This window comes from Sardina pilchardus, chromosome 15, assembly GCF_963854185.1.
Source record: "Sardina pilchardus chromosome 15, fSarPil1.1, whole genome shotgun sequence".
Lineage (NCBI taxonomy): Eukaryota > Metazoa > Chordata > Actinopteri > Clupeiformes > Clupeidae > Sardina > Sardina pilchardus.
Window position 1 is genome coordinate 5,669,599 of NC_085008.1, and position 14,335 is coordinate 5,683,933.

The 14,335-nt window shown below is 46.3% G+C and overlaps 1 protein-coding gene across 1 annotated transcript in view; it reads right to left on the minus strand.

Moving 5' to 3' along the window:
- The window catches only part of kcnn1b (potassium intermediate/small conductance calcium-activated channel, subfamily N, member 1b), a 42,396-nt gene that overhangs the window by 24,117 nt on the left and 3,944 nt on the right, over positions 1 to 14,335 (minus strand). Inside the window, exon 2 of the mRNA XM_062556937.1 lies at positions 4,163 to 4,717. Coding sequence (XP_062412921.1) covers positions 4,163 to 4,633 — 471 coding nt within the window. The 5' untranslated portion in view covers positions 4,634 to 4,717. The remainder of the gene's footprint in view (positions 1 to 4,162; positions 4,718 to 14,335) is intronic.

Here is a 14,335-nt window from a genome sequence, read left to right on the forward strand (position 1 = left end):
AACATTAAATCTTTTAACCAGGACAGTGATGAATCATCAGATCTCGGAGGCTTCCCTCTGAAGCCATGAACTCAGTAATGCTCTTTCCCCTCCGGCCAGGTAAAGTGTTTTTCCGCCCACTCTCCACACGCTGTCTTCCTCTCCAAGCATGGCGCAGCGCTGGAAGTCTGCATTACTGTCACCGACGCTGCCTAACATACACATTCCTACCAGAAATGTACAAAGCCGATAAATCCATTTGGGCCTTGAGGATTTTAAAAACGTTGTGGATTCTGTATTCACACATTTCTATTTGGGGTTTTTTTCTCCGATACCAGTTTCACTATACAACCCCATCTGACGACATCTGATCAGCCTCACCATACAAACACGTCTTCATTGTTAGTACACTTTATAAGGCCTATAGTGAGTGTCTGTGTGTGTGTGTGTGTGTGTGTGTGTGTGTGTGTGTGTGTGTGTGTGTGTGTGTGTGTGCGCGTGTGTGTGTGTGTGTGTGTGAAGTGAACCAAGGTGAGCTTTCGGCCCTCCTCAGCGTGGACAAAGATGTAAGTGGACAGACACCCTGAGAGATGGACAGAGCTCACAGATCAGCTACAGCAGCTGAGATGCCTGGCTGAAGCTGTGGCTGAAACACAGACAGAGAGAGAGAGAGAGAGAGAGAATGAGAGAGAGAATGAGAGAGAGAGAGAGATAATGAGCCAGAGAGAGACAGTGAGAGAAACACAGAGAAAGCAAGAGTGAGACAGGAACAGAGAGAGATAGAAAGAGAGAGAAAGTGTTTGACAGAGAAGAAGCTAGAGAGAGAGTGTGAGAGAGAGAGAGAGTGACAGAGACAGAACTGGAGAGAGAGAAAGCGTGAGAGAGAGAAGCAGGAGGGAGAGAGAGGGGGAGAGAGAGTGAGTGTGACAGAGACAGAGCTGGAGAGAGAGCCCCTGGTGACATTGGCAGGCTAATGCTTTAAAAACCCTCATTTGTCTTGTGAGCGTCCTCCTCCGGGGATGCGTCTAAAGGCTCTCATTTCCATTACGTGGACGCTGCTGTTTGGTGCTCATGATGAATGAAAGATGCATCAAAAATGTGAGCACACACAAACAAACACACACACTCACACACACAAATGCACACACACACACACACATACACACATACACACACACACACACATACATATGTATGCCACATACATACCATACAGATAACATATGCGCACACACAGACATGTACAAAACATACAAATACAAATGTACATTGGCTCACAACATGGACCATACTGCACATATGGAATGGAATATGGAGAGATGGGGAGAAATCTCAGCGCAGTAAGCAAAGGCATATGAACTGAGACATAGGGGCAGATGCACATGCTAGAGACTGCTGCAGAAATAGCAACAGGAAATGCAGGCTTATTCAATTACGTAGAATTTACCAAACCTGTGACTGATCGCATAATCAACGTATCTTACTGCCATGTAACTGTATCATTTTCAGCAGCCACAGCAGTGTCAAAGGCAGAGGTGAATGGAATCACTGGACCACTGCCTGACATTACGAGGAATCTAACGTTTAGCCATCAAGGAACATACATACATGCTAATAAGGTGTCATCTGAGAGGGAATACAGGACAGTAATTCCTCAAGACTCAACAAAATACTCTATTTGTGAAGCTTCTTTAAAGTAGCAGGAATCTAAAGCAGATCAAGAGGAAAAGTGGTGGGGAGATATAAAAAGGTAAACAAAAGTACAAGCTGCTTCCATCATGGTGCAAATTAGCAAATCTGGTGCTCAGAAAACTGACTCTATTGTTTCCAGAAGTGTAGTTTCTTCACTTGTCTGACATACAATCTGGACTAGACCTGCTTTCTACCACCAGTCCACTAGCGAGGGCTTTTTCACAACATCATGGCAGGACAATGACACAGCTCCAAGCTTGATAAGGACGTAAAGAGAAGCTCACACTCACACACACAACACAAAGAAACACACATGTGCCCAAAACAACCCACACAAGGGCAAATATACAGTACAGTAACAGAGGTTCACACTTACACACAAACAGAGAGGTAAATATGTAAAGACAAACGCAAATACACTGAGACCAAAGACGAATGAAAGCAACACTACTCACACACACACACACACACACACACGCGCACACACGCACACACACACACACACACACAAACCTACACACACACAAACCTACACACACACAGACACATAAACACACGCGCACACAGACACATAAACACATAAACACATAAACACACACACACACACACACACACACACATATGGTCTCGTGGAGGTGCTACGGATCAGTAGACTGCTCCATTCTGGCCGGCGTGTCTCCTGGGCCACAGCAGCAGAGGCAGTGGCCGACGCTATGCTACGCTGCGCTGCCTTCGGACATTAAGGGCCGGCGGCACAATGGGAGGAAAGAGCCCTCTCTGCCTAATATCATGTGTCCACTTCCACCCACCCGCCAACCTGCAAACGGATCCACCCACCCGGCGAAACCCTAACTGCAGGAGAAGGGGGAGGGGGGCTGGGGGGGTCGGGAGGGCTGGAGGGTGCGTGGCACAGAGCTTAGGCATCAGCGAACAAAGAGGGAGAGGAGATGGAGGAGGAGGAGAAGGAGGAGGAGGTGGCGGTGGAGGTGGCAGTGCCTTCCGTTCTTTTCAGGTACGCTCAGACCTCCTCAACTTGGTTCCTTCCATCAGCGCTGCTCACTTGTGTGGGAGTCAGTAGCGATGGTCTGCATGTTTGCGTGTGTGTGTGTGTGTGTGTGTGTGTGTGTGTGTGTGTGTGTGTGTGTGTGTTTGCACATGTGTGTGTTGCAGGACGTGAGGGTTAGGAGGGCGGTTAGTGGGCTTAGTGAATGATCTCAAACAAGCCCACACTTCAGTAACCAGACCCCCCTCGGCGCCTAAGCGTCGTAAGTGGCTGTGACCGTTTCCGAGCGTGCTCAGCACAACGCCTGCGCAACCAACCCCACCCCACCCCACCCCACCGCACGCTGCTCTGCGCTACTCGCCACCCACACACAGACTCTCCCCATCGCCACCATCGACGCCGCGGGCGGCCCCGAGCCTTGCTCTTAATTATGCCCTCCCTTAATTATTTAAAGTGACTTAACAAGCTCATCTATGTTAAGAACCCGATAGGTAAAATATCCCCGTCTAATGTAGCCCTTGTCTGTCACTGAACACCAGCGCTGCTTGCAATTGAAGCTGTTAAACAGGCTAAAATTAGGCCAGGCCTTTAAAGGGATAGTGCTGAAACAGAGGAAATGATTTGGGGTGTTTTCATGTGATGGACAATGCCATGGGATGGTGTGGTCCATTGTTGGTGACTTATTGCAAAGGGAGGCTATTTGACAATATGACTATGAAAATTGGTTAACATCTTTGTGTGTTTGAATGATTGCTTGAATGTATGTGTGTTAGTGTGAGTGTGTGTGTGTGTGTGTGTGTGTGTGTGTGTGCACGCTTGTGTACGGGTGTGCACAGGTGTGTTTACTGCATGCTCTCAGGGAGCTCATGTTTCCTGATTGTGTTTGTGCACAACAGAGAGGTGGTGGTTTCCCCCACACACACTATTTCTTTTCTCTCTCTCTCTCTCTCTCTCTCTCTCTCTCTCTCTCTCTCTCTCTCTATCGCCACTTTTATTCCTGTGTCATTATGTGTGCACTAGGGCTAGGCTTTTTTTCTCTTTTGATAGCCACAGTGAAACGGAGTGGTAGTGAAATGCAGAGGGACAGAGAGAGAGAGAGGGAGAGAGAGAATCAAAGAGATGAAACGGAGAGAAATAGAGGGGGTGAAATGACCAGGGAGGGGTGAGGAGGACAAGAGAGGACAGAACGGGCAGTGCAGGGATGAAAACAAGGAGTGAAAGAGAGAATAAAGAAGGTTAAAGGAGGTGTACCAAAAGAAAAGAGAGGGCAAGACAGAAAGAGAGAGAGAGAGAGAGAGGGAAATCTGAGGATGAGAAAGAGGAGGTCAAGATGGGCCTGTAACTGGCTGAGCTCACACAACAAAATGGCGTGTGTACGTGTGTGTATGTGTGTATGTGTGTACGTGTGTGTGTGTGTGTGTGTGTGTGTTTGCGTGCAGAAGCTCCACTGACCACTCTCCACACGCAACAGGCTCCCCCCCGGCTCACCTTGGAATAAATCCCCCAGGAAAGTTCCGTCTCCGTCACCATAACGACGATCCCGAACATCCCGAAGATGAGCGCGTAGTCGCTGAGCCGCTTGCGCTTCTCGAACAGCGCCCTCCGGTGGCCCAGCTTGATGCCGATGTCCTTGTTCTTCTTCTGCATGGCCCGCACGCTGCCGCTGCGGCCCCTCGCCTCCCCCGCCTCCCCGGGACTCCCACCGCTTCCGCTCGCCCCCGCGCTGCCTCCCCCCTCCCGGGGCAGGCTCCCGCCGGACGCCTTGCGGTGGTGGTGGTGGTGGCGGAGGAGGTCGTCGTCGTCGTGGCCCTTGGACACCACCACCTCCAGGCCGGAGCTGTGCAGCGTCTGCAGGGGCTGCGTCTCCGAGTCCAGCTCGGCGAGGTTGCGGCGCGACGCGCCCAGGCTGCCCAGCGGTCTGCTGCCCACGCCGCCATTGTAGCGGCTGCAGCTGTTCATAGCTATCTCCGAGCAGGCCCGGGCGCTCTGGGACAGGCAAGGCTGCGACCCGGCATGACTCAGCTTCTGGCCGTCTGCATTCACCTGCCATCACAAGAAGAGTCGTACAGAGAGAAGGAGGGAGAGAGAGAGAGAGAGTGAGAGAGAGAGAGGCAGAAAGAGAGAGAGAGAAGTAGATATAATTTAGGATATAAAATGTAATTTTTTCAGGGAATATCATCATCTAAATTTGCTCTCTTCCTACAAATGTATTGTAGGGATAAAAATACAAAATATGATTTAGTAGGATAAGAAGACAAGCAGACTTTTACCACTAGTTCACTAATTAGCTATATAAATAGGGAGAACATATATTAGGGGCTGTGTGTGTGTGGGTAGAACAGTTTTTTCCCTAAACTATTTTTTATACTTCCTGTGCTTGAAATGAGAGCACTGTGTTACTTATGTAGAACACAAATGTAGCTCATAAACTACGTCGATTCTAAAAGTCTAATGATGAAACTTGCAGATGTGTCTTCAGTTCCCCAATATAAAGTAGTTTTTTGAGGAAAAAACACCACCCTCAAGTCCCTTTATAAAATATATTTAAGAAAAATGTGTTATTACACAGGAAAAACGTTCGACCTAGTCTTGACAGCATGCAAATGTAACATTTCCAGATCCAAATTAAAACATTGATATCACTCTGAATAACTGCCCTACATTAATTAGCTCAGAAAATCCTCTCTGGTATTCCTCGTCCATCCCCACAACAGAACAATGCAGCAGCTTTGGCTTGAGCATCTCTCCCCCATAACGAACGGAGCTGAGACAAGTGAGTGTGAAATCCAGTGCCGGCCACGAATGGCCAATAACAGCACTTTAACAACGTTTGCAGTGCCCTTGACCCTCACAAATGAGCCACATTACCCAGTTGTGAGACGAATATGAGCCTCAACAGGCAGGCAGCAGGTGGGAGTTGAGGGGGTTGGGTGGAGAGAGAGAGGGAGGGAGGGAGGGAGGGAGAGTCAAGGAATAGAGGAGAGAAAAACCCTGGGCCCCAATCAATAACTCTTTCCCATTCGGCCGCCATAAATTCTCCGACATAAACACATAATTCTATTTTAACTCTGCGAAGCAGTTAAATCGGCCTGTTGGTTCAAGCTGTGATTTGTGAGGCATTGTTGAGACTTGCCCCCCCCCCACCCCCACCACCACCACCCCAGCCTTCACCCCACCCGCTTCTCCCCCGACCACTACAACAAAACACAACATACACACACAAACACACACAGACACACAGACTGCTCTCACTTTCATAGAGAGTGCCAGCAATTTCGCTAGACGACAACAGGTGACTTTCAGCTGGCGTGCTGCCAAAACACTGACCACCACTCTGGAGTGTGCTTCTGAGAGGTGGCCTGACTGGAGCTCTAGGACATATTACTTTACATTAAAGGAAACGTTTGCCTCAGTTAAAGGGCCTCCGTGCCCTTAATGTCACCATGAATTACAACATTTTCAGACATTTGCCTTAGACGGAAAGGACTCACAGCCCATTCCAAACTCCCTCAAAGGCTACATCAAAAAGCCACAAGTGCAGGATGCATATGTCACACACTTCTGTAGTAGCGGCGTTGACCTTTGCTCGCGACCTTTGCCCATTGAACGTGCATCCCGGGTCGCATGTTAAATATTCTCAGTCCTGCTGTTAGAGCTTGAATTCCAGAGTGTTCTCCAGTATGGAGTCCATACGGCGATCCCATTCCCCATCCATGACTCAGAGCTGGGACAGAACGCTAATTGGAGCCCTGTGGTCTACAGAGCTGCATTAATGTGGCCCTGACACTTGGGCAGACTTCATAAAAGATTACGGCTATGTACCATGAGTCTTCGGCTTGAGGGCAGCTTGCTCATAAAATGATGATATCATTATTTATGAAAAGGCCTTTAAAACTCCACTAAAAAGAAGGGCTGTTTATACAGTAAAAAATAAGGGCTGTTTATACAGTGAGCAACTACAATGATGACACTAATTACGAGTGTGTTTCATCAGAGGATCAATATCTACAGTTAGCACACTCACACAGGCAGTCATATAATTCAAAGTGGGACAGAGAATCAACATGTAGCACAAATCCAGGTGCTAATCACAACACTTATGCATCAACTGACAATTACAAGGAGGATAAACAACTCACCTACTTCACCTAACTCGACTTACCTCACTGAGACATATGAGGATGTCCATTTTATGAGAGTACCTGCAAGGCCCTTTTATGCCCATAGATTCCACCATGGATAAAATCACCCAACACCCTGTTACACAGTCATAAGTCCAGCATAAGCCAGTGTAAGCGCAGTGTAGTAGCAGTGTCGTTTTGTTTACTACTAATCTACTGCTGAAAGAGGGGATCCACCACGAGCGCCTTGCAGCCGTTGTTACGCAAGACCACCTGACAAGACGACATCCGCGTTGCGAGCGAGCGAGCGGGCAGGACGGGTTTGGGGGTTCTTCCACGTGCCCGCAGGCATCGCTTGTCTGCATGAGCAGGTCGTGCCATCTGCGCACCGCGCTCCGAGCCCAGGGGCAGCGGTGGCGATGCCAACGCCATGCTGGGGCCTCGCTGGCACCGGCCCCGCCGTTGGAGTTGGGCGGAGCACAGGACTCCGCATGCACGCCTCCGCACGTGGTGGAGGATGGGAAACCCCCCTTTTTTCTGCTGTCCCTTTCAACGAGAGCGGCGGAGGATTGGGGGGAAGGGGGTGGGGGGGGCCGAGGCACACTCGCCGGGGGAAAAAAATAGAACAAAAATAAAAATCAATATCGAAATGCTAGCTCCGCCTTATCGGCAAAGCCTAGATCTCTTTCATCTTGCGGGCGTCTGTTGGATGGATGTGTGTTCAGAGCCTAGCCTCCCACTGCGAGGAGCTGAAGGGGCAGGGTGGGGGGCATTCTCCACGTCTGGCCTCCTATTAGAGATGCTGGACCCCACACAAAGCGGAGCCACAGAGGCCTCCACTCAGACAGAGCTGTAGTGGTTATCTATAGCTCTCTCTCGCTGCCTTAACCTCCTGACTACCAGAGGTTCGTTTTGTCCTCTCTAGAGGACTGTAAACTTGAATATCTCCCAGACCATGCATGCTACTGAGCTAACTCCTATAGTTCTCTACAGAGGACATTCAGGACTTTTAATTGATACCAAATTTATGGGGGTGGGGTTTTGGGAACTTCCTCTTTTTTACTTGTAATGTCCTGGGTCAAATTGACCCAATTTTCAAGGAAGAAAAGGAGGAAGTTCCTAAAACCCCACCCCCATAAATTTGATATCATGTAAAAGCCCTGGATGTCCCCTTTAGAGAACAAAAGGAGTTAGCTCAGTAGTATGTATGGTGTGGGAGATATTCCAGTTTAGAAAGGTCCTCTAGAGAGGACAAAAATGAACTGCTGGTAGTCAGGAGGATGCTGTCCATGGAGGTGGTCAACTCACCCATTCTGCTTGTGTAACAATCAAAAGATTAATAAAAAATGCAGCTGGCAGCCACTGGCTAGGTGGTTATAGCTGATTATTGTAGTCTAGGTTGCCATGCTCTTCATCCAAAGTCAACAAGCCTTCATCATGCCAAGTTCAACATGCCAAGTTCAACCCGGTGACCCCAGAACAGACCATCTCAGGACAAACCAATCTGGCACCTGGAGCTCAACTCTGTCAGCAATGACAAGCTCATGATGATCCCTTGGGAGGGTCCTGCTATTTCACTGCTTCTGGTAAAAACAGCTGGCACAGAAACAAACACTACTTCCTAAACCGTGCATGTGCTTCACCAAATAAATGAACATGCTTGTTTGGCCAGGAAATAAGAGAGTGTACCCTCCCTCAGAAACCCAATTTGTTCCTCAGATCTGTTTATTAAAGTGAGTGACAAATGTGTTATGCCAGACGGAGGCAGAGGATACAACACTTCCTCAGCATTATCTATCTCCTCTTCAGTAGGGTGGTGCCAAGGCCCTCACTGTCCTGGGTCTGTATTTAACAATTCAGCTGCTTCTACAAATGATTAACAAACTGAACAAATAAACTGAATATTATGAGCATGAACGATACATGATACTTTCTCCCAAAGGTGGGAAAATGAGTGACAGAGACTTTCATTCACAAAGTTCGGAGTAGATGAAGCGCGGACCTACGGTATGATCTGATTAGCGATGGGGTTGTTAATGGCTAAAGATTAAATCAAGTACAGGGTGATCTCAATATTGTGAAAAAGAAAAGAGGAGAAAGAGAACAGGAACAGGGCCTTTGTGTCACGGAGGAAGAAAGGGACAGAGAGAAATGTGAGGAGGAAAAGGGGAAATAAGAGAAGCAGAAGGAGACAGAAAGAAAGAAAGAAAGAGAGAAAGAAAGAGAGAGAGAGAGAGAGAGAGAGAGAGAGAGAGCGAGAGACTGCAAGACAGATGGGAGAGGAAACCGAGAGCAGTGCCCCCAAAGGCAGGAAATCGGACTGCTGTAGCAGAAAGTGTGCTACAGAGACATAAAGGCCTCACACTGTTACATAAAACACCTCCACAGCAACTCGCATGGCATCACTGTATATCATTTAACCAAAAGGCAGATTAAAATGGCCGATTTAGAGCTCTTTTAACATCTCTCGTGTGTATTTGTTATGCCTATGAAGCACTTGCATTAAGCAGACTTTTCATCATCTAAAAGCAAGCGCAGTTGTAAAATATTTGAATTACGTTGACAGTCTAATTTCCCCTGCCTTAAATCAATATGTCCTGATGCAAAACAGAAGGCTAACATGACAATCACCCAGCAACACACTATTTTTGTCACAATGCAATCTGATTTCTTTTCACTCCCCACCACAGAGACGAGAGGGAAAAAACAGAAGTGCAGGCAGAGACAAAGACAGGACAAAAATAATTCTTCACCTCTTCTCAAAGAATGCCGAACGTTTAATTACAGCGATTGGAAGTGGGAGAGAGAGGGGGGGGGAACTCAACATTCACCACTCTTGTCTGAGTGTAGTGCGAAAGACATCTATTGTTTTGATATCGCAACAAAAGCGTTCATTTTTATTCCCTCATTTCCTGACAGCCGAATGAACAAGGATGCCAATTTCCCTCCCGGGGGCGGCTGCCCCCATAAGAGGTGCTTTGTCTTTTTTTTCCGCATTTTTCTCAAAAATGCTGTATCAACAATGCAGGTCAAGGTAACCCTGAATGCTGTCACACCAATCCCTAGACCTCGCCTCACTCCAGAGAGCGGAGGACTTTTACCCCATTCCCAATTCTCTCACATGTTCCAAGTGCTGTTCCCTGTGAGAGAGCCCTCTGACACTCAACTATCTCTCTGATGCTCTTAGATGTCCAAAGCTGCACAATCAGCAGAATAAGGAAATCATGGACGCCCATATTTTTCCCCCCCTGTTGAAGCACTTTGATGATGGGCATCTAGTTCATTGACGGCAGTGGAGAACAGAAATCTTTTACTACCAGGCTGATTTGCCACGTTAACTGGCTATTGTCTGAGTAAATGGAAATCAAATACACAAAGAGACTAATCTGTATCAGACAAGGTGTTCATACCATAGACTGTATAGACCAGTCTATGGTTCATACCCACAACAAGGGACAACAGGTTACACATTACCCCTCCCTTCATCTATCAGATACCAGATACATCAGATTAAAGGCTTATAGTGTCCCAGAACAGACAGGCTGCTGATGAAATCTGGGGTGTAAGTGGTAATTACAACAGGTTTCTCAGATCCCACTGATGCAAATTAGTATCGGTGAAATGGCATCAGTCAAATGAATCAAATAGCACACTACTAGAAAAATCTGCAGTAGGGTCCACTTCACTGTCGTCTGTCTTAAGAGCTGAGTAAGACACTATTAATACACCTGTTTCCACAGCATTTAAAGTGGATTGGATTAGTAAACAATCTTTCTTTCGCGTACATTCAATACTAGAGATCATTACTCCGTTCATTACAAAGATCAACATAGCACAGCCAAGTCAATGCACTCCCTTCACAACTCCAATAGAAAGCAGATAGTCACACCTCCACAGAACCGAATCATTTGAACGCGTCACTCATTACACTTCGCACCCATTTTTCAGCAGTTCTCACTCCTGACAACACTCTCATGATTCACAGCGTGTGAGTGTGCACAGAGTGTGTGAGTGTGCACATCAGTGACGAACGCCAACGTCACTCTGCCAGGAGGAACCTTCTGAACGATCATTCTGCCCAGTCTGTCTGTCTGCCCAGTCTGTCTGTCTGTCTGTCTGTCTGTCTGTCGTGCCCTCTCTGCCAGTGGGCACCTCCGGCACATGTGTGCCCCTCTCTCTCCTCGCAGGCCTCCTACTCGTCCGCTCCGCAGTCCATAGCAATCCAATTTGGAAAATCTATTTTGACATTGAATTTGCACTCGCTCAGATCTCCCATCAAGCTCTCTCTATTCCTCACCAGGCTCTCTTGCCCGTAATGAAATGTCCACAACAAACCTGAGAGGTTATGATTGAATCTGTGACTCATAGCTTCCTTTTTACCACTACCCCTCGACACACACACACACACACACACACACACACACACACACACACACACACACACACACACACACACACACACACACACACACACACACACACACACACACACACACACACACACACACACACACACACACACACACACACACACACACACACACACACACACACACACACACTCGCACGCTCACACACACCTCATCCTCGTTCTCTTCACATCAAAATCTCATTCTTGCACTGAGCCATATTCTGCCCCATCTGTATCGCCATTAAGCTACTGCCGCGGGTGCTGCGACGCCTCGGTGCCGAGCAGCCCTCGGTCAGTTTTGGGATAATTGTCAGCGTCGTTTGCTCCGGCGACATAAACACAATCGACAAGGTGTCAATACCACTGCATGCTTAGGATGCAAACTGCGAGGTTGTTGTTGCTTTTCACGGCACAATTATACAACAGGCTTCCCGTCACTTGAATGGTGGAATCATGTTCCTCCACACTGGCGTGAGTTTTGGGCGAGTTTGGCAGTGGAGGTATCACCATTCTACTGTCCTACAGACAAACTAAGAGGAAGTTTGGTAGTTTGTACATTGATAGGATAACAGCACACACTAACACAGTGATATGCATAACCTAAGACTCATACCTCCAGGTTATCTCCTCAGCAATACAAGAATTATACAAGTATAGTCCTAATAGTCCAAGTAAAGTTGTAATGTTAGGCCTGGGAAATTAAGCAGCAAGTTACTGACGTCAGGGTATGTTTTTGCAACAGAATGATATTAGCACTGGCATCAACAGAGAGCGTGTGAGGCCGATCCAGCATGCTTGGCGAGATGCAGTGTGTGTGTGTGTGTGTGTGTGTGTGTGTGTACTGTATGTGTGTATGTTTGGGTAGTACTGATGAGTGGGTTTGAGCACTATGGCATTCACACGCCCTGAGAAGTCAGTGTACAGTGAAAATGGATTGTCTGTCTACTGACCTTAAAAGTTATACATTTGCATGCTCAAAATCTCTGCCTGAATCTGTAATAAGCGTTGCCGTGGGTAAATTATCATTGTCAGTTGGCCAGTGTATAATTTCCATTTCTTCATTATTTAATTCTTGGTACAAAGTTTTGCATATAAATTGTTGCCAATAGCAATGGAAAACCAGACTGGTAAAAACAGATAAATCAATGACAAAAAAGTATTTTGAAGATGAACATCTAGTGAGTTTAGGAATAAATGATCAATCATAGCAAATGAGTTTGAGTGAATCTCCGACAACATCTTAGAGAAATGTTACAGTTTACAGACTTCAGTCCACTAATCAGCTTATATCTGTATGTACACCAAACATCACCAGACCAAGAGCTACTATGATAAAGAATTCCCGACATGTCTCTGTGTTGGTTGCTGCAACAGAAAGCCGGTCACAAGGAAACCCTGCAAGGTGATGGGGAATTGTTCTTTGCACACTGTAATCCATCACTCTACAACAAACTCTATTTCCATTGTTACTGGGTCCACTAGGACTTAAAGTCAATCATTTAAAACCCCAAGTCAAGGTTCATATCCTAAGCACATTGACAAGGACAAAAGCACTAAAAACAACAACTCACTATTAAAGGGCTACACTTTCCAAACACGTATCTAACCATATGACTGGCAAAAGACTACATAGCCACAGAATTCAGAATATGTATACAATGAAATGAGACAAAGCTTCTTAAGTTAAGACATCACCAGCATTAGATGGCTAATCAATTGTAATACATTTATTGTCTACCCAGATTATGGCCTTTGAGAAAACAAGTCTAAGGAACTGCCCAGGCAGACTCAAGTAACACTTTTCCCCCTGCAATATTTTTTAATGAAATTAAGCGCAGTGCCTCAATTTCCCTGTAGAGCAACACTAAAAATTGCTTCCATTTAAATGGATTTTTGCCTTGAAAAGAAATAGCTTGTGAGAGCAAATAAATACATCGGGAGAGACACCCTTCAAGTGGGAAAATAAGAAGCCGAATAAAAAAAAAAAAAAACCACACACACACACACACAAAAACACGGCAGTGACAAAACAATCAAAAAAGTGTCACCTCACTCGGCTTATCGGCCGGCTAACAGCACTCCAGCATGCCACTGCAGCAGCCCCCAGCAGCAAAATCACTGCCTTTGCACCTAATAACTCCTTGCATAAACCACTTGAGAGTGCATGTTGGCTGTTGGATTTAACAGATTTCGGGCTTGTGTGCACTATACACTTCCATAACAACACCCCTGAGCAATGGCAATGGCACATCACATTCCGGTCACCAGTGTTTGTGTGTACAGACGGTGATTGGAAGACATTACTCTAACGTAAACACTATCTGTTTGAATTCATGAACTTATGGATGTGGCAGTCTATGAAGTCCATATGTCTTCATCAAGACACCAAGGCATTACCTTGTGTGTTATAAAATAAATGGCAAAGAGAAAATCAAAATAAACTGTACCAGACACTGATTTGAGAGCAGCATCAACAATTTCTCTTCGATTACACTCTAAACAAACATTTCTCTACTCTAAGAAAAAGTGTTTAGACTTAACCTTGACAAACACAGCTTAGAAGTAATGCCATTATACATTTAACTACATAAATAATGATTTGTCTGGTCAGCATGATGATGAAAATGACCAATTTGAAACCCTGTGTATGGTCATAAAGCTGAACTGCACCTTCTCAATGTTCAGCATTTGTCAATTTGTCAATCACCTTCTCAATGTCCAGTTCATTAGCAATCCAAATAATGACATGCAGTTCCCGAGGGATGCGATAAAATGACCATCACCTTACTGCACATGCGATACCTACAACCCTCAGCCAACATGGGGCTCCAGAAGCATTATTGAGTGAAGCCGTTGCTCTCAACTCCAAACAAGTCCAGCTGCCTTGCTTTACCTTGTCTTACCTTGCTTTACCTCTTGTCTTAAAAATGATGAAGTGGAACAAGAGACAATTGACTAACCATTGTTTAATGAAGCAAAAATGTTGTGATGACAAAACAAATGATATATCACACTATTTGCAACTCTAGTAGTGCATCTGCTTATGCACTGTAACACGAAATCCAGCAACTGAGTGTGTTCGACGAAAGGAGCGGGTTGAGAACTGTGGGTTGGTGTTTGGCGAATAAG